General features: G+C 34.2%; 1 protein-coding gene across 1 annotated transcript; it reads right to left on the bottom strand.

Annotated features, from left to right (window-relative positions):
- Positions 1-3377: 3377 nt before the first annotated feature.
- On the bottom strand, positions 3378-21962 carry LOC134844358 (cardioacceleratory peptide receptor-like). The gene is made up of 4 exons (XM_063861005.1): positions 21286-21962; positions 5125-5382; positions 4260-4624; positions 3378-3740 (listed from the first exon to the last, which is right to left on the bottom strand). Exons 1-4 carry the CDS (start codon positions 21583-21585, stop codon positions 3461-3463), a joined length of 1203 nt encoding a protein of 400 aa, XP_063717075.1. The 5' UTR covers positions 21586-21962; the 3' UTR covers positions 3378-3460.
- Positions 21963-21994: the final 32 nt, after the last annotated feature.

The raw sequence follows: 21994 nt of genomic DNA, 5'->3' as shown, positions 1-21994 counted from the left end.
AATGAACTGTCGTTGCTGCTCAAAACTCAAAAAAGATTTTCAAATGAACTGTTCAATTATCTTTTGAAATACACCAATGGCTATTGTTGTGAGATGTGATTTTTTCAGTTGTCATTGTTTCAGATATGATGATTTTGTCCTGTCCTGTCCAATGATTTATGATCCTTCAAATACCTCTGAAAATGTAAAATGCGTTGTGACTTTTTATGATATAGATTTCAGTGAGTTTTCGGTAAATAATTGTGATTTTATCAAGTGTGATGATTTTGTCTGGACCAATGATTTATGATTACGCCCTTACTTCTGAATATGGAAAATACGTCAAGATTTTGACTACAACGATTTTAGTGACGTTTCGATAAACAGTTGTGGTTTTTTTCAAACGTGATGATTTTGTCTGGACCAATGGTTGGTGATTCCTCATTTACTTCTGAATTTGTAAAATACGTCGTGATTTTTGAATATATAGATTTCAGTGATTTCAAAAAATGTGATTTCAAAATAAATTTTTTTCAACTAGCAGCTTCCTTCAGCGCCCAGTAGCAAGCAGAGCTTGTAGTGCTAGTAGTTCAAATGCTAGCAGCATACAACCGCTCAACTGCAGATTTGTGTACTAAAAATGTGAAAAAAAATTCAAAATCCAACAAAACTTAAAATTTATGTTTTCCGTCCAATTTTGAGCTAGTAAATTGAGCAAAAATAAAGGAAAAAGTGAAAAGAAGCTCAATTAGTGCAATATTAATTCGTTCGTTATTGAAAAGTTTTCAAATGCTTCCTATTTTTTTGCCTTCTTATTCCACATGTACTTCCAATCTAGTTTCCATGGAACCTCACAAGTAGATACAAATACAGATGATTATTTATGTTGGCACGCACCAAAATAACGTACAAAATTTCACCAGTGTGTCATAAAATCTTAATGATTTAAAATTTGCAGTTGTTTAAAATTTCGGAATTATCAAACAATTTTTCAAGAATTTCATTCAAATGTTAAAGAAAATGTTTAATAATTGTGCTCGATGTGGTTTTTACGAAAAATGATCACAGGTGAAATATTTTTCAAACTTGAGCTTAGAACATCGATACCTTTTGAATGGTATTAAAAAAGAACTACTCAAAAATGGCTAGTTTTTACAATGAGTGTGTTTTAGTTCTGTTGACGCGCTGGCGGCTAGTTGACGCAGCTCAAAAATCAATCCAATTTGATTTTAGGCAAAACGAAATTAAAAATGAGTTTGTTGCTAAGCGTTTTTAGTAGAATTTTAAAAAAAAAATAGTTTATGAAAGTTCTTAGACCGATGAATTTTTGCTTAGATCTGAATAAAAATTTGGAAAATTTCAGGTATCGCCTTGATTTTAGCAGCCTTGTTTTATCTGTTGAATAAAGTGCGGATAGTTTTTGCTTGGTGTGCTTTTTGTTCAGCCAAATTTCGATGATGATAACAATAACTTTTAACGAAAAGTGTTGATACCTCATAAACGATATCATTTCACAGTACTCAAATGAATAAAGTTATTTTACCTCGATTTATTTTTTTTTAATTTCTTTGACGAATTCAACTTGAAACAAGACTGCTCGTTTAAATTTTGATTTCAATGAGTTGATACTTTCAATGGGCATAAACATTTTTGTTGAAAATTACTATTTCTATCTCCGAAATTGACAAAAAAAACACGCCAAGCCAAAATATTCCGTCTTCTTCGATAAAAGGAACAAAAAATGATTACTGGCGAAGTAGTTTTGTAAATATGTGATCAAGGCAACAACTTCTATCTTATAAAAATTTCTGTCAAAGTTTGCCAGTTGAAAAATTGATTTTTTTTTGAAAAAAAAAACACCCGAGCACAAATCTTGAGGCCAAAACATTGAGGCAAAACATTGAGGCAAAATAAACGCTGTTTGTTTTTCTTTCTTGATCTTTTAACAAAAACTATTCGATGCCCACAAAGGGGCCGTTGGAAAGTTCAAGGTTTTGACTTTGATCTAAAACAATAGCAGTTTTGTATCTTTCTATTGTCTTTCTGATTTAGAAATAAAAAGGGAATTTTGAGAACCACAAACTGATGTTTTTTAAAAATTGGCTGTTGAGTTGAGCAGAATTTGATTTTTAATACTGCTTTGTGAGAAGCAACAAACTAATTATGAGCTAAGCATTTAATTTCCACAAATTAGCCTGAAAAAATTATTTTAAGAAAAGTTTTTTTTAAGAACTTCAGGGAATGAATGAAACAATTGTGTTCTGAACGAGCAATTTTGAGCGGCTATTTTTTCTTTGATGTGTTTGATATAGGAACAGCTCCTGAAAACTTAAAGCAAAAAGAAAAATTAAGAATTAAAGCTAGCAAACCGTAAATTACATAGTAGTTAGGCAACTCAACAAACAATAAGACCAGTAAGCAGAAGCAATTTTCCTTTTCCATTTGAAAAGCTATTTTTTGTTTTAGTTATCGCTCTAACAAAAATCCTGAATTTTCCAAAAAAAAGTTCTTTTTTTTAATTTTGAGATTTTTTTTATAAATCGTCCTCCCACATGCCATATAAAGTGTAATTTGATAGATTTACCTCCTAGTAACTTAGCAAATATGTCAAATAAACTTCCTTCAACCAATTCGGAACGATTTGTTGGAGGGATTAAACCTCCGCTTACGCGTTAATTGAGCGAAAGATATCGCGCGTTAATTTTTCCCAAATCGGCCATATTTTCAATCTTTAAAACATCATTACAAAAAAAATCAAAAGTGAGATTTTTTTAAAAAATTGAGATCAAGACAAGAATTTCCGATGATAGAAAAAAACTTAATGCCAGAAGAATTATTCAAACTTGGTTTGGAAGTTCTGTTTTTGTTCCGACTTTCGAAGAAAGTGACGAAGTAATTGTGCTCGGGGACTATTTGGTTTCTCCAGACAAATTTCGACTTTTTTCCAGAGGTATTCTGGAAAAAACGTCGAAATTTGTCTGGAGAAATCAAATAGTCCCCGAGCACAATTACTTCGTCACTTTCTTCGAAAGTCGGAACAATAACAAAACTTCCAAACCAAGTTTGAATAGTTCTTTCAAATAATATCTTTTGTTATTTTTCTACCAGCTAGGTTTGAGTATTGCTAACTTATCTGCTCCTTGTCCATTGTGAAGCAGAGGTTGTCTGCCTTCTGGCCGCACATCTTACCTGTTTTTCTTAACTCAATTTAAATCAAATGACAAATGTGAACAAAAAAAGAGTAGAGAATAGTTTTCCTGAAAAAATCAAACCAAAATTTTTAAAACCAAAAACATGCATTATTGAGAGCTTTTCTAAAAATTGCGTCGTAATAATTAAAAATCTTATTAATGAAAAAAAAAGTTAAGAAAAACATATTTTATGATAATTTACAGGTTTACAAATTTCACACAAAAAACATCTACGGTTTTATAAAAATACAGTCGTGTCGAGTTGCTTTGCTTAAGTTTCACCTCACAGTTCAAGTACTTGTGGCTTTGTGGTATCCATTTTGCAGGTTCTGCCTCTGTTGTCTGTATATTTGAAGCTTGAGTGCGAAGTGCTGGTCGTATGTCTGGTTTCTGGACTCCGAGTTTGAGTTTCCGGCTATTCCCAGGTACTTGATGATGTTGCGAGCCATCTCCGGTTTGAAACACTTGAATGCCTGTTCAACGTCCGATTGTTTGAACGTGTACTTGCCGTATACCAGTGGATTGATGCACGAGTTAACCATGGCCAATCCCTCGACGACATCCAGGGTCCTAATAACACAAAAAGTCTGTTAAAGATACCATTGACAAAAGTTGCTATTTTAGATTGCCGTGCATGCATTCAAAAATCTGCGAGCAGCCTAAAAAGAAAGTATGAGAAACTAACGAAATGTAAAAACGACACCAGTAAAAGTAGACCAGTAAAAATCTTCCTGAAAAGAAGAGGCTAAAATTCCAGACGGTTTTTTCTCCCTTTTTATTTGGGAAAGATCTTTGAATTCGGGTGTAATTCTTACTATTAAAACCAGAGAGCTATTTAGCAGATGGTGAGATTTTATCTGATAGCCTCCTTCCTTTCCCGTTTTGATTTTGAAAGAAACTTTTCAACGTAAAAATTAATAAATTAGTGAGACCGTGTTTTTTAGTTTTGCAACGAAAATTCTGGCAGGCAAATCATAAAATGCTTAGCATAGCATATGGTTAAGCTTTTGATTTTTTAGTTTCTTAACGATTGTCTGAAGAAATTCAAAGTTTGAAAGGCAAATGAGTAAGAAAAAAGGAAATTAATACCTGTTTGATATATTGTATGGGGAGAAAATCATGATAAAAAGAACCACAAAATACGGCAGCCAACACACAGTGTAAAACACGACAATTAACAGCGCTAATTTGGTCGTGCGAATTCGAGCGGCGCGAATGCGTTCCGTTACTGTGAACTGCGGGTGAGAGCTCGGGGTGATCTTCGCCGGCGTTTTTTCAGTCGGGTTATTCGTAGTCATTGTCTCCCGTCTGTTTTCGACCAGTTCGGTGCCGTCGGTGGTGTTGGGTTCGGTTTTGGGATCGTAGAAAAGCCGCTTGATGATTTTTCCGTAGCAGAAACAGTTCGTGAATGTCGGAATGATAAGAATGAGAATGAACACAAGAACCATGTAAGCCTAAAAAGCGGGCATCAAATAATGGAATTGTAGAATTGGTGAATTTTAAGAAAAGAAAAAGTTGAAACAATTTTAATCACAAGGCTCTGTATCACTTTGACTCGACCAAAATTTTAGCAGAATGTATAACTGGGGTCACAAACGGATATTCAGAGGACCCGTTCAAGGAATCAATTAGTGATCACGGCCACCCGGGTTTTCAGACAGAAAAAAAGTTGTTACAGAGATTTTTGTCTTCAATTAAAATCGACTCTCGGGCAGCCATTTTCTAAAGAAAAATCTTAAAAGTTTCTTTTTAAGACTATTTGTGACATTTTTTCATACAACTAATCTTGTAAATTCAAATAATTTGAACTTCGTCAAAAAAGTTTTTTCTGCAAGTTTTTGCTAAAACTGTGTATGCTTATTTTTTCCTTCTTTTTGTGATTATGAAAGAAAATAAATGTGATTACAAATATGATTTTAAATGTGATTTTAGTTGTGACTATAAAAGAGGGAACCTTGAAAGCAGGACTGGCGAGCCACTCGGCCTTCGCGCCACAGTACTCCTCTGAGCCATCTTCACTCGGATATGTGCCCCACCCGTGCACCTGGGGAAGGGCGAGGAGGAGGGCGAAGAACCAGGAGCCCCCTATCATCAGGTAGATCTGCTTGTTACTCCTCGAAGCATTGATCACTGCACGATACCTGTCCAGAGCCATGCTCACTATCAGAAAGGAGGTCGAACTGGGTGCCACCACTTGGATGAAAGCCATGGCCTGGAAAACTTTTTAAATAAGAACAACCAAAATAGAAAAAAAATCAGACATCGAAAAACAAAGCAGGGTTGATTGGCAACAGCTCGAGCATCACAAAAAGCTCTGACCACAGCAGCTCTTCTTAGGGGTAAATCTAGGGAGGGATTTTCAAAAAAGTCAAAAATTTTGTCGATATATTTTTTAGGTTGACCACTTTGATTTTTTAAGCTCCCCTAAATCTCTATTAAGAGCCTATTTCCACCAAAATTTCTGCGACGCAAGCAAATTGTTTAAAAAAACCGGCATAACAAGTGTTTTTAGACAAAAAAATGCGTTTTTTCTACTTGCGCTCCCCTCAAAATTATCATATATTGACGCCAATGCGCCTCTAGAAAAATTTTAGGACTAGTCCGCCAAAACTGGTTGTCTCAAAATACGCTCTCATCCTCCATCCTTAAATCTGCTACTGGCTCTGCTAAAGCTTAAAAAGGTTTTCTACAGTGTGCCAAAAAAACGTACAGCAAGGTGCCAGAAACAAAACTGGACAGCGCTAAATGCTAATTTTTGAATTTTTTCTAACGGTGTAAAAAAAAAACAAGTTTAAAAAAGACTCCAGAGAATTATTGGCGCTCATGGAAAATTTTTGGAACGTTTTTTGAACAGTTTGTATGTTGGTCCTTTCTATTTTGGATAAATCGTCTTCATTACTTAAGTACGCGGAATCTAGGATAACTATACATTAAGGTGGTGCGACCCAACTTTAAAGTATTTGATTCAAAGAAGGAAGAGTTAACAGCAAAAATTGATAATTTTTTAATTTGCAAAGCAGTTTGACGCTATGTTTGTCCATTTCAAATTAAATCAACTGTTGTATTGAGAAAAAGTTATTACAAAATTTTGAAAAAAAAATAGTATCCTGTTTCTGCGTGGTGCTATGAATTGATTTGAACGAAAAAAAAATAGAACTCAAATATACTCGACATTCATAATAAATTTAGAAAAACTAGGGTCAATTGCAAATTAGGTGAGTGAGTTTTTTAGTAAACTTAGAGTCAGTTGCAAAATTTACGAAAAAAACCGAAGTTATGATTGTTTTTGGAAACAAACGGTTTGTGGAACCAACGAATGGGACTATAGTATTTGTGTTAACAAAAGTTGCTTCTTATTTGGATAACAACAGGATCCGCGAAGAGCTATATTTATATTTTCATAGTTTTCAGCTAAAATTCAGAGTTTTTTAAGCTCGCCACTGACGAAATGAAAGAAGTTATCAAAAAAGACCTCCAAACAACGTGCGAAAAACAGATGATCTAAAGTTGTAAATTCTCAAAATTATACTGACAATTTGTTTGACCAAAAAGAAGTAGAGCAGGGAGAATTAGGGAGGGGTAGTGAACTGCAGAAAAATTTCAGAGTATAGATACCAAGTTTGCTCAAAACTCTCAAAATTTAACACTATCAGGTCAATAGTAATTGTTCCGACTTTCGATACGAAAGTAACGGAATATTTGTGCTCGGGGTGGGTTTTTTTCTTCAGACAAATTTCGACTTTTTAACTAGCCATTTTCGACAAAATTTTTTTATATCATTCGAAAGGTATTGTTGTCCTGAGCTTAAATTTGAAAAGATATTTTATCTGTGATCATTTTTCGTAAAGTTACGGGGGTTTAAAGATTGCCATTTTGGCCAGTTTGGGACAATTAACGCGCGATATATTTCGCGCTATTAACGCGTAAGCGGAGAGTTAATCCGTCACAGAAATCGTTCCAAATTGGTTAAAAGAAGCTTATTTGCCATTATTGATTTGTTACAAGGAGCGAAATCTATCTTTTTGTACTTAATATGGCGTGTGGGGGGATGATTTTCATTTAAAAAATTCAAATTTTCTTAAATGTTATTACTGCTCCATAAACATTAAAAGGCGGTCGGAACATTCAGGGCTTCACCCTGATACGAGCAGTCTTGTTAAATTTGAAATCCACTGTCACATTTTATATCAAATTCTCATTGGTCATTATTTGAAGGCAGTGATAGAGTTCTGTGTTTTATGAGTTTGCTGTTTTCTGCTTTGCACTGTTGAGTGCCCTCAGTTTCAGACACAACTGGTCACTTGCCGTTGTTAATTATTTGGATTTTTTGGCTCACGTTTTTTATATTTAAACTGAGAACGTGATTGGATATCACACGATATCAAATTAATCGCGAGATCAGACTACTGTACATGGTATACTGCCTATACTTATACAAATTGACTAACTACCAACTTATCGCAATCTAGTTCAACTGTTTATTGGGAATTTGTTTTGCTGCCATCCTAAGAAATTCTCAATAATCACAGTTAAAAACCACGCCATTTTCAATCAATCAAATTTGACATCATTTAATAAATTTAGTTGTGAAACTTTTGTTTATGGCTCTGTTCAAAAAATTTTGCTAAGCGGCTTGGCTGTTCTGTTGAGTGCCCTCCTTACCAGACTCAAAAATCTTCAAAACAAAGATTGGTTGTAATTAAACAAAAATTAGAGTCTCAGTTTAATACTGTGTTTTCAAACTTCATTTTTGAGTTTTTCTTCCGACTTTCGTAACGAAAGCAACGGAATATTTGTGCTCGGGGTGGGTTTTTTTTTCAGACAATTTTCGAATTTCTAACTAGCAATTTTGACAGAACTTATGTATATTATTCAAAAGGTATTGTTTTCTTGAGCTTAAATTTGAAAAGATATTTCAGCTGTGATCAATTTTCGTACAGTTAAGGGGCTTAAGGATTGCCATTTTGGTCAATTAATGACAATTAACGCGCGATATATTTCACGCTATTAACGCGTAAGCGGAGATTAATCCGTCTTAGAAATTGTTGCAATTGATTAAAAGAAGCCTGTTTGCCCTTATTTGCTACTAAAAGCAAAATTGATCACTTTGAATTTTATATGGCGTGTGGGTGAATGATTTTTACAAAAGTTCTCAGATTTAAAAAAAAAACTTTGTTTCATTACATTTATTTTTTTCATATTATTACTGCTCCATAGACCCTAAAAGGCAGTCAGAACATTCAGGGCTTCGCCCTTATACTAGCAGTTTTGTTTCATTTCAGCAAAATTATCAAAGGTAAAGAATTTTATAAAATGACAAAACCTAGTATTATAAAAATTTAATTTTTATGAGAAACCAAAAAATTTTGTCTACGCGACTCGTCAATTTTGAACCAGCTTTTTTAAACTTGAAAGGTTGGAAAAGACTGAATTATAGACCTCAATTCAATTTTACAACTCAAAGTTGCTTTGATTTCAAGCAGGGTTGGCATGTTATTTAACATTGTTATTTAACATTGAATTTAACTTACAGTGTTATTTATAATTTCTAACAGTGATGTTAGCTTTTTCTTAGAAATATGAGTAATTCTTAGAAAAACACAACGCAACTATACTGCATGCTTGTCCCGAAACGATTGTAGCGAATCCCGAACGGATGAAAAAAACGAATTTTCAAACCAATTGCAGTTTCACTTGACAAACTACAGAGCGAAAAATCTCACCTAACGTATGGGAAGCTTCGTGCTCAACTCGGCGTTGAGAAAGCCGGAAAGTTGGCGTTTCTGTTCAAGAAACTCAACTCTTGTTGATATATTAATTTAATTAACAATTTAACAAAAATAACATGTTTTTTTCGATAAATTACAGTTAGTTTGTTATTTTTGTTTATAACTTACATTTTGCCAACCCTGATTTCAAGTACAAAGACAACGGCACCGACGGCGCCATTTGAAAATAAAATAGTAAAAACATATTCAAAGGGTGGACCATTTGGTATTATTAGGTAATATCATTTTTTGAGGAGTGGGGGTGCTCTTCTAATGTATGGGTAAGAATGTTGATTCTGAAAAATTCGATAAGTTTTTTTATTTTTTTTTCTAAAATCTTGGCTCTCGAGAAAATCTTAAGTCCGCCCCTGGTGTGAATATTTCGAATATGATGAGATTGATTTTACTTCAAAAATATAGAAAATATTTTGAACTCTTACCCCCATGCTCGTTGTGATTGTACTATCAAAAAAAAACGTTTGCGGTGCTTTTTTTAGTTGTTCAATTAGTACTTTGTTGTAGATTTGAAAATAACTGTTTCATAAGTTTCAACAACGGGTGAAAAATTGTTAAATTGGAAAAGTGAAGCCATTGATCTAGCTTTTTTTATATGAAAGAAAAACAAAGAATGCTATAAGCAAAAATATTTGCTGCAAACCTAGCTTCAACCAGAAAAGAATAGCATGATGTGAAAACTAAGCAGACAAACGATAGTCCGATAATCAAATTTCTCAGAAAAAAAACTGCCACGCAAAATAGGCCAAATCAGAAACTCGAACTTAAAATACCATAAGTGCTCGTTGAGTGATTTAGTGATTTTGTTAAACAAGTTGTCAACCTTAAAAATCTGAATACTGATTTGATAACGCATGCCAATTACAAGCGTAACTAATTCAAAAAATCCTGAAAACAAAAATAAAAGCCTTCATTATTTTATCCGTGTGGCAAGGCTTAAGTTTGCCTTTTGATTAAATCAAGCTTTTGGGACCGACCATTCCAAAATGAACAATCGGAAAATGAAATCTGATGGCCTCCGGATTTCTTCCGCTGAATAGCAGACTAAGCTCAGAAAATATTATTAAAAACCTCTTCAATCTCCTTTTATTATCGCTTCCCTAACTTTTGCCGAAACAGCTCCATTAACAGTAATCTCTTAACCTGCTTTAGGTAAAATAGGCCTTGAAACAAGCTCGAAGATTTAAAATGGGGAATCAGAAGTTAGCACTTTTGCAGCCACCTAAATAATAAATTTTGCAGCTAGTAGGAGTAAAAAGTTATGTTGGCGCTTAGTTTTATATGAGTTGATACTTTGAAATTGTTTCTTTAATAATTATAATCTTAAATTGTCGGCAGTCAAATACGAAAAGTTTCGGGTTGACTTGGCGGGGTTTCCTCTTGCAAACACGTCGAAGAGTTTTCGAAATTTTGATTTGATTTGCTCCTACTTTGTAACAAAATGATCACTGCTGTTGAGATTTAACACCTATTCCAGATCTAGTATGCGGCGAGATTTCAAGTTGTCCATGTGCGCCTATAATTGCTGCCGAACCAGGATTTCAGAAGAAACTAATTTTTTCAAACGATTCGGAATAGCTGGAAGAAAAGCTAATGACCAAAACATTAACGAAAGTCTGACTTTGAGGTGTGTTTAGTGTCATTTTTCACTCAGGTATTACTCTTATTATACCAAATATTATATTTCAAAGCTACGGATAATTAATTGACGACCAATTTTCTGGTTTATCGCATATAGAGAGACTGTTTGTTATGTAGTACAGATCCAAGTTTAGTCTTATCTTATCAGATCAAGTGGACCCAAGTTTATTTCGATTGTTTAGGGGAAAAACGATCCAATTTAAAATAACTAACAACCTTGAAACAGAAACTCTTGAATCCCAAGCTTGTCATGAAATAGACCAAACATCATAAATCTTCAATATTATAAGCAAGAAGGCTATTTGGTTATTAATGGATCATTGAATTGTCCGTTCCATGCCCACGGAGCTGCACTCTCAGTTTGCAGAAAAACTAAATATCTCAGTTAGGGGGCTAAATAAACAATTTTCAAGAGCAGATCTAGGATCTTCTCAAAGAGGGGGCGTATTTTCAAAAAAAGGAAAATTTTGTCGACCTTTTTCGAACAAATTGATTTTTGAGCGCTCGCGGAATACTTAAAAAATCCTATTAACACTAAAAAAGTTTCTTAGCCGCAGTTAATTTTTATGACACTGCGTCAACAGTAAGCGGCCAACTCCAGTGCGGCCTGTGAAACTTTTCTAAATTTTGGCAAACTGGGAACACTTTTTTGCCATATTAAAAATACGCCTCTATAATTTCCATACGCCTCTACACGCCTCCAATTGGAGTTACGCCTTCAATTTTCCGACCTCCTTTTATCTCAGGTAAAACGTAAAGCTTTAAAATATGGTTGGAGAGCGGAGAAATTCCAAATTTAGTTAGGAAGAAGACTTCGTATCAGGGTGGAGCCCTGAATGAGCCTACTGCCCTTTAAAAAGCCGCATATACTTTTTGGTAAAATTAAAAAAAAAAAACTTTCTTCGGGGTTTAAAGATTGCCATTTTGGCCAATTTGGGACAATTAACGCTCGATATATTTCGCGCTATTAACGCGTAAGCGGAGATTTAATCCGTCTTAGAAATCGTTCCAAATTAGTTGAAAGAAGATTATTTGCCATAATTGATTTGTTACGAAGCATGAATTCTATCATTTTATACTTTATATGGCGTGGGGAGGGGTGATTTTCAAATAAGGTCTCAAATTAAAAAAATGCATATCTTATTTTGCCCCATAGACCTTAAGTGGCAGTCTAAGGATAACAATTCTATAAAAATCTTTCTAAGATTTAATAGGGCCATCCTAAAAATGCTAGTAGTTCATTTTGATGTGCAAAAAACTAAAGATATTAATTGGTGAGATATCTTGTGGGCGGTATTTTTCTCCGTTGAGATAAATATAATCTTAAATTTCTTTAAAATATCCACTGTGGTCTCGTTTGTAGATATCTGAGAAACCGGCTGTTTCAGCAGGTTTTCTGAGATTTTGTCTCTTTTAAATTTGGAAGGTAATCTGAGCCGGAACAGATTGCCGCTCACACTATGCGTGCCAATTTGAAATTTAACACGCTTTAAATATCCCAATATAGCCAAATTAGTAGTTTATGAACCCCCATATTTTTGCATAATCTGCTCACAGATAAAATGTCTTTTTAACTTTAAACTTAGGATAAATTTGTTTCAGTTGAAGAAAATCTTTTGATACTTGTTAATAAAAGTAGCGACATGTAGATGAAACGACAGATGAAAATATACTCGCACCACATTGCTCGCGAAGCTTCTTTCTTGTGGCTTACCTTTTTTAGCCGTTCTCGAAACTTCACAGGACTCCCTTCTCCTTCAAGATATTACAGAATTGTGCGGAGATTTATGTTTTTAGTAGACTGGGGTGGTCTTTGATGCAAAGGGAACGAGCGGGTTAAAAGGGGGAGTTTGTAATACTGTAATTTTTTCAGGAAATTATGGTAGACATATTCCTGGGATTCATTCAATCTCAAGGCTAGAAAAACATCGAAAACAGAGAATTAATTTTTAAGGAATCAAATTTAAATTCGTTGATAACTGCTGCAAGAAAGAAGCCACTTTAAGAATCTCGCAAAGTTACAGAAAAAATAGTTTAATAAGAATAGCAAATTATTGCTATCTAATTTTGCCCTTATTGTCACTTTTTTTATTAGAAACGATGAGCCACACTATAAACAAAAAAACAGCTAATTTATTACACAATAAAGATACTTACCACAACTTAACAACTGATCTGAAATGGGTTTTGGAATGTTAAAATAACGCTCGGATTTTTAGGAATGGGTTATTTCAGATCTAATTTCAAATCTGAAATTTTTTTTTCTTGGTTATGTCAGGTCTGAAACAAAATTCATTTCAGATCAATTTCAGACCTTAAATTTAGTTTCTCTTGTTCATTTCAAATCTCAAAAATTAATGATTTTGACACAAGTTTTGCTATTTTTGGTATTTTTGTATGTGATAGCTTCTGTTAGTTACTAACAGGTACTCAGCAAAGTCTCCAATGGAAGACTTCCAAAATATGTTTTCGCAAGCATAAAATTAACATAAGAAGCGCATAAGTAGCACATGAAAGTCAAAAAATTGATCGGTCTTCTAACAGTTTTTGAAAACTTTTTATCACAGTTGAACAAAAAATTTAGTTCGAAAAAACTGTTTGGGAAATTATTCGAAAAATTTTTTTATCGCCAGTTAATCTAAACGTAATTGTGTATTGAAGACTCAATTGTTTGCTCGAAATGCGTAATTTATAATTTGACAAAAGGTTTCTCAGATCTGAATTTTTTTTCAGATCCAAATTTCAGACCTGAAAATATCAAATTTTTGTCCAGATATGATATGAAGAATTTCAGATCTGAGAATCAACTAATGTAAGAAATACAGGATTTCAAATCTTGCCCAGAAAATCATTTGGGTACGGGTCATATTTTGAAAAAGAACCATTTGGTTTAATGAATTAAAACCATGGTTATAACTGGGCTATAAAACTGGGTTAAAACTGGGTTATAATTATTCCAAAAATGTATTTTTTAACTATACAAAATAAAACAATTTGCTCTCGTAGTGTAAACAAATTTAATATTATTACAATCATATTTTGAAAACAAACCATTTGGTCTAATGAATATCTCTCAGTTCCAAAAATGTTTCGCGCAGTTTTTTAAAAAGTTTTGAAAATTTTGCGGACCTTTTTTTAGGTCGATCGATTTGATTTTCCGATTTCTCCAAAAATACTATAAGGATCCTATTTTGTCAGAATTTTTCTACGCCGCAGGCAAATTTTTCAAAAAAACAGGCCAACAAGGGCGTTGTTAGGCACTTTTTTGAAAATAATTACCAACAAAACTGCGTTTTTTCGGCGCGCACTCCTCCCTTAAAATTAGTCATATTGGCGCCCAAGGCGCCTTTATAAAATTTTAAGGTTGGTCAGATGAAAAAGGATGTCGTAAATTTATACCAAACGGGGGCCCTTTGGAAATGTTTTGCAACTAGAATTGAGGAAGGGGTAACCCTCACCTCTTCTCGGCACGCTACTGAGTTTGACCCTAACACATTTCCTTTGGGTTCGTAATTGCCTGTGAATAGAAAACACATGAAACCAAATTGTATGTGCGGTCGGAGTTTTCTGTGCTACTTGCACTGAAAGAAACAACTCTTTCTGTTATTATAACGAAAATGTTAGGACCTTTCTTGTCCTGTCTTGCAGTAGTGTTTCAAAAACAACTATCAGAAACTGGGTTCCCAAGCTTATCACCCCGTGTTTTGTAACCCCCTTTTTCTTAACCCCCTCTCATATAACCCTCAAATCAGATAACCCCACTACAATTTAACCCCTTTTTAAAACCAATTGTTAGAATCAAAGTGAAAGTTACTTGAAAAGGATTCGGAACCATATCGTCGGTAAACATCAAAGCTTTAATTGCGAAAAACTTTGCGAACCAAAGTGAGTTAACACGCACGCTGCTAAATGCGTTTTAGATTTGAACAGAAATGACCTTGCCGATAGTCTAGACTTTGATATGAACTTGAAAACGAATCCGACCGACATGATTCAAATTGGTGCATATACAAAACAGTCCAAAACCATTTGAATTTCTTGACCTTGATCTTTTGGCGCCGACAGAATTGATCTACGCTTTGAAAACTCAAACATGGGCTTGATTAAGATTTAGTGATTTTGTTAAACAAGTTGTCAATCTTAAAAATCTGAATACTGATTTGATAACGCATGCCAATTACAAGCGTAACTAATTCAAAAAATCCTGAAAACAAAAATAAAAGCCTTCATTATTTTATCCGTGTGGCAAGGCTTAAGTTTGCCTTTTGATTAAATCAAGCTTTTGGGACCGACCATTCCAAAATGAACAATCGGAAAATGAAATCTGATGGCCTCCGGATTTCTTCCGCTGAATAGCAGACTAAGCTCAGAAAATATTATTAAAAACCTCTTCAATCTCCTTTTATTATCGCTTCCCTAACTTTTGCCGAAACAGCTCCATTAACAGTAATCTCTTAACCTGCTTTAGGTAAAATAGGCCTTGAAACAAGCTCGAAGATTTAAAATGGGGAATCAGAAGTTAGCTCTTTTGCAGCCACCTAAATAATAAATTTTGCAGCTAGTAGGAGTAAAAAGTTATGTTGGCGCTTAGTTTTATATGAGTTGATACTTTGAAATTGTTTCTTTAATAATTATAATCTTAAATTGTCGGCAGTCAAATACGAAAAGTTTCGGGTTGACTTGGCGGGGTTTCCTCTTGCAAACACGTCGAAGAGTTTTCGAAATTTTGATTTGATTTGCTCCTACTTTGTAACAAAATGATCACTGCTGTTGAGATTTAACACCTATTCCAGATCTAGTATGCGGCGAGATTTCAAGTTGTCCATGTGCGCCTATAATTGCTGCCGAACCAGGATTTCAGAAGAAACTAATTTTTTCAAACGATTCGGAATAGCTGGAAGAAAAGCTAATGACCAAAACATTAACGAAAGTCTGATTTTGAGGTGTGTTTAGTGTCATTTTTCACTCAGGTATTACTCTTATTATACCAAATATTATATTTCAAAGCTACGGATAATTAATTGACGACCAATTTTCTGGTTTATCGCATATAGAGAGACTGTTTGTTATGTAGTACAGATCCAAGTTTAGTCTTATCTTATCAGATCAAGTGGACCCAAGTTTATTTCGATTGTTTAGGGGAAAAACGATCCAATTTAAAATAACTAACAACCTTGAAACAGAAACTCTTGAATCCCAAGCTTGTCATGAAATAGACCAAACATCATAAATCTTCAATATTATAAGCAAGAAGGCTATTTGGTTATTAATGGATCATTGAATTGTCCGTTCCATGCCCACGGAGCTGCACTCTCAGTTTGCAGAAAAACTAAATATCTCAGTTAGGGGGCTAAATAAACAATTTTCAAGAGCAGATCTAGAATCTTCTCAAAGAGGGGGCGTATTTTCAAAAAAAAAGGAAAATTTTGTCGACCTTTTTCGAACAAATTGATTTTTGAGCGCTCGCGGAATACTTAAAAAATCCTATTAACACTAAAAAAATTTCTTAGCCGCAGTTAATTTTTATGACACTGCGTTAACAGTAAGCGGCCAACTCCAGTGCGGCCTGTGAAACTTTTCTAAATTTTGGCAAACTGGGAACACTTTTTTGCCATATTAAAAATACGCCTCTATAATTTCCATACGCCTCTACACGCCTCCAATTGGAGTTACGCCTTCAATTTTCCGACCTCCTTTTATCTCAGGTAAAACGTAAAGCTTTAAAATATGGTTGGAGAGCGGAGAAATTCCAAATTTAGTTAGGAAGAAGACTTCGTATCAGGGTGGAGCCCTGAATGAGCCTACTGCCCTTTAAAAAGCCGCATATACTTTTTGGTAAAATTAAAAAAAAAAAACTTTCTTCGGGGTTTAAAGATTGCCATTTTGGCCAATTTGGGACAATTAACGCTCGATATATTTCGCGCTATTAACGCGTAAGCGGAGATTTAATCCGTCTTAGAAATCGTTCCAAATTAGTTGAAAGAAGATTATTTGCCATAATTGATTTGTTACGAAGCATGAATTCTATCATTTTATACTTTATATGGCGTGGGGAGGGGTGATTTTCAAATAAGGTCTCAAATTAAAAAAATGCATATCTTATTTTGCCCCATAGACCTTAAGTGGCAGTCTAAGGATAACAATTCTATAAAAATCTTTCTAAGATTTAATAGGGCCATCCTAAAAATGCTAGTAGTTCATTTTGATGTGCAAAAAACTAAAGATATTAATTGGTGAGATATCTTGTGGGCGGTATTTTTCTCCGTTGAGATAAATATAATCTTAAATTTCTTTAAAATATCCACTGTGGTCTCGTTTGTAGATATCTGAGAAACCGGCTGTTTCAGCAGGTTTTCTGAGATTTTGTCTCTTTTAAATTTGGAAGGTAATCTGAGCCGGAACAGATTGCCGCTCACACTATGCGTGCCAATTTGAAATTTAACACGCTTTAAATATCCCAATATAGCCAAATTAGTAGTTTATGAACCCCCATATTTTTGCATAATCTGCTCACAGATAAAATGTCTTTTTAACTTTAAACTTAGGATAAATTTGTTTCAGTTGAAGAAAATCTTTTGATACTTGCTAAGAAAGAAGCCACTGATACAAGAAGTGGCTGATACAAGAAGTGGCTGATACAAGAAGTGGCTGATACAAGAAAGAAGCCAATTTAAGTATCTCGCAAAGTTACAGAAAAAATAGTTTAATAAGAATAGCAAATTATTGCTATCTAATTTTGCCCTTATTGTCACTTTTTTTATTAGAAACGATGAGCCACACTATAAACAAAAAAACAGCTAATTTATTACACAATAAAGATACTTACCACAACTTAACAACTGATCTGAAATGGGTTTTGGAATGTTAAAATAACGCTCGGATTTTTAGGAATGGGTTATTTCAGATCTAATTTCAAATCTGAAAATTTTTTTTCTTGGTTATGTCAGGTCTGAAACAAAATTCATTTCAGATCAATTTCAGACCTTAAATTTAGTTTCTCTTGTTCATTTCAAATCTCAAAAATTAATGATTTTGACACAAGTTTTGCTATTTTTGGTATTTTTGTATGTGATAGCTTCTGTTAGTTACTAACAGGTACTCAGCAAAGTCTCCAATGGAAGACTTCCAAAATATGTTTTCGCAAGCATAAAATTAACATAAGAAGCGCATAAGTAGCACATGAAAGTCAAAAAATTGATCGGTCTTCTAACAGTTTTTGAAAACTTTTTATCACAGTTGAACAAAAAATTTAGTTCGAAAAAACTGTTTGGGAAATTATTCGAAAAATTTTTTTATCGCCAGTTAATCTAAACGTAATTGTGTATTGAAGACTCAATTGTTTGCTCGAAATGCGTAATTTATAATTTGACAAAAGGTTTCTCAGATCTGAATTTTTTTTCAGATCCAAATTTCAGACCTGAAAATATCAAATTTTTGTCCAGATATGATATGAAGAACTTCAGATCTGAGAATCAACTAATGTAAGAAATACAGGATTTCAAATCTTGCCCAGAAAATCATTTGGGTACGGGTCATATTTTGAAAAAGAACCATTTGGTTTAATGAATTAAAACCATGGTTATAACTGGGCTATAAAACTGGGTTAAAACTGGGTTATAATTATTCCAAAAATGTATTTTTTAACTATACAAAATAAAACAATTTGCTCTCGTAGTGTAAACAAATTTAATATTATTACAATCATATTTTGAAAACAAACCATTTGGTCTAATGAATATCTCTCAGTTCCAAAAATGTTTCGGGCAGTTTTTTAAAAAGTTTTGAAAATTTTGCGGACCTTTTTTTAGGTCGATCAATTTGATTTTCCGATTTCTCCAAAAATACTATAAGGATCCTATTTTGTCAGAATTTTTCTATGCCGCAGGCAAATTTTTCAAAAAAACAGGCCAACAAGGGCGTTGTTAGGCACTTTTTTGAAAATAATTACCAACAAAACTGCGTTTTTTCGCCCAGAAAATCTTGCCCAGAAAATCATTTGGGTACGGGTCATATTTTGAAAAAGAACCATTTGGTTTAATGAATTAAAACCATGGTTATAACTGGGCTATAAAACTGGGTTAAAACTGGGTTATAATTATTCCAAAAATGTATTTTTTAACTATACAAAATAAAACAATTTGCTCTCGTAGTGTAAACAAATTTAATATTATTACAATCATATTTTGAAAACAAACCATTTGGTCTAATGAATATCTCTCAGTTCCAAAAATGTTTCGGGCAGTTTTTTAAAAAGTTTTGAAAATTTTGCGGACCTTTTTTTAGGTCGATCAATTTGATTTTCCGATTTCTCCAAAAATACTATAAGGATCCTATTTTGTCAGAATTTTTCTATGCCGCAGGCAAATTTTTCAAAAAAACAGGCCAACAAGGGCGTTGTTAGGCACTTTTTTGAAAATAATTACCAACAAAACTGCGTTTTTTCGGCGCGCACTCCTCCCTTAAAATTAGTCATATTGGCGCCCAAGGCGCCTTTATAAAATTTTAAGGTTGGTCAGATGAAAAAGGATGTCGTAAATTTATACCAAACGGGGGCCCTTTGGAAATGTTTTGCAATTAGAATTGAGGAAGGGGTAACCCTCACATCTCCTCGGCACGCTACTGAGTTTGACCCTAATACATTTCCTTTGGGTTCGTAATTGCCTGTGAATAGAAAACACATGAAACCAAATTGTATGTGCGGTCGGAGTTTTCTGTGCTACTTGCACTGAAAGAAACAACTCTTTCTGTTATTATAACGAAAATGTTAGGACCTTTCTTGTCCTGTCTTGCAGTAGTGTTTCAAAAACAACTATCAGAAACTGGGTTCCCAAGCTTATCACCCCGTGTTTTGTAACCCCCTTTTTCTTAACCCCCTCTCATATAACCCTCAAATCAGATAACCCCACTACAATTTAACCCCTTTTTAAAACCAATTGTTAGAATCAAAGTGAAAGTTACTTGAAAAGGATTCGGAACCATATCGTCGGTAAACATCAAAGCTTTAATTGCGAAAAATTTTGCGAACCAAAATGAGTTAACACGCACGCTGCTAAATGCGTTTTAGATTTGAACAGAAATGACCTTGCCGATAGTCTAGACTTTGATATGAACTTGAAAACGAATCCGACCGACATGATTCAAATTGGTGCATATACAAAACAGTCCAAAACCATTTGAATTTCTTGACCTTGATCTTTTGGCGCCGACAGAATTGATCTACGCTTTGAAAACTCAAACATGGGCTTAATTAAGATCAAAGAGCCAAAGTTGGAAGAAATTTTCGGATGACAACCAAAGGCCTCATGGTATAATGGTTAAAGCATTAGTCTCAAAATCTAGAGTTCAAAGGATCGAATCCCTGGCGGCACAAAAAATTTTCCAATTTTCCCAAAAAAGTTGAATTTCGGGTCAATATGATAACGGGTATATCAAGGGTACAATAAATGGGTTAACCTTACAGGGTTGGGCGGAGGGAAAAGAAAAGTCAACACCTTGTATGTATTTATTATTTTGCCGGTTTCAAATCGACTCTAGCTCAATTTTGAAAAATCAAGGAAAATAACTAAACTTGGAAAAAATTTTATTGCTTGGCAATATAGATTAAATAGCAAATATTCAACTCAAGTTCGCCATAGCGCGAAAGAAATGCAAATCAGTTTTTTCTTCGTAAACATGCATAATATTCTGCACTTTTTCGTTTCGTTTTCGGGTATTTCGAAACTTCTGTTTGCTGGGGAGACTGGTAAGACTTCTTCTCGTTGCTTGCGCGCTCGTTGTGCGGTGCGAACTAAATTTTCTTTGGATGGTAGGGCTAGTTGAGTGGCAATGTTGTCTGTAATTAGCTGAATGGCGGTTGCGACTGCGACGGTTGGGGTGTTACTATCGCTTAGCTCCTTGATGTTTTTCAAAACTAGTCGAGCATCAGGTTTGCCCGTGGAAATATCGTGATTATGTTGACCCCTCGTTTCAATAAAATTTTTTCCTTCCGTAATTGCTGTTGCGCGGCATTTATGGGTTTGGTACTTTGAGCAGTTCCAATTTGTTGTTGTTTTGTTTTTTCGTTTAAGGTAATACTCGTGGCCTGATACCACTAGCATTTGTTTATCTTTCGAAGATAAAGTAAAATGGAATGACGCTTCAAACATTATATCTGATCTGATAGAGTGGTATAACAATGGTTAAAGAAATAGGCAGTATGATTTTTTATAAAACTCACAAACGTCTTTTGTTGCCTTCAATTAGCACCATGTAGGTTATCTCTGTTTTAAACGCGTGAGTGAGGGATTATTTCTCTAACTAATCGAAATGCAGTTACTTTTGAGATGCTAGAGGCATCAAGTGAATTAAGACTAGCTTTTCAGGCCTCAATTAGTAAGCTTAATTGGACTACTCCTGTACTTATAAAAAGGACTTAATTTGGAACAAACTATCGTCATTAAAAGGGGGTTAAATTGTTGTGGGGTTATCATATTACGGGGTTATGATATAGGGGGTGTAAACAGAGGGGGTTAAATATCGTAGGGTTAAAGAGTGGGACACCCAGAAACTGTTTTAGGCGCCATATTTTTCAACCCCAATTTAAGACGGCACAGTTATCATAATTACTTTATGTATTCACCAACTACATGTTGCTAGCTTTTTGTGTGTATTTCGTAAGGCGCCTAAATTGTGTGTTATAAATCGAAATTTACCTTGCATGATGAGTTGCCAAACAGCCAGGCTCCATTTGTTGATGCGTAGATGAGATTAGTGGGCATACTTGTAAGTGCAACTAGCATGTCACCCAATGCGAGATAAAAAATGAACAAATTCACCCTCCAAAAGTTAAACTGTTTTCGCTTTCGATAAAGCACAAACAAAACGAAGCTGTTTCCGAAAACAGTGAAAATTATGAGAAACGAGTAGAAAAACAACTTCACGATATCGTCAACAAGCAAATCGTCAGACTCCATTTTATATTCAGTTTCATTGCTGTTGGTGAAATTTGACATTGTCGGTTTTTTTTAGCTTCTAGAATTTTCGTAGAAATGTTCAATTTAAAAAACGGCAACTAAAAACCGTTCAATTTTTGAATAAATCGAGGCAATTAAATTTGGCAGCACAATATTTGCTTAGTGCTTCCAAGAGGTTATTAAAAAGCAAATTTTCGAATTATCAATTCTGACATTTTCCCCAGCAAACAGTCGAAATTAAGGTAAAAGATTACTTTTCAACGAGAAATTATAAAAGTAATGACGAAGGAAAATAGTAAAACCAAGCCCAGGATGTTTTAAACTGTTCTGAAAACGTTGGATTGAGCCCAAATCAAGGAACAGTAAAACATGCACGGATTGGTTTTGGTGAATATTAAAATGGCGGAGTTTCTACCAAAAAGGATTGGTCTAAAATAATAGAAGTCAA

This window comes from Symsagittifera roscoffensis, chromosome 4 (assembly GCF_963678635.1).
Source record: "Symsagittifera roscoffensis chromosome 4, txSymRosc1.1, whole genome shotgun sequence".
NCBI classification, from domain to species: Eukaryota; Metazoa; Xenacoelomorpha; order Acoela; family Convolutidae; genus Symsagittifera; species Symsagittifera roscoffensis.
The sequence above is the reverse complement of the archived record's forward strand: the minus strand, read 5'-3'. Positions and strand labels throughout refer to the sequence as shown.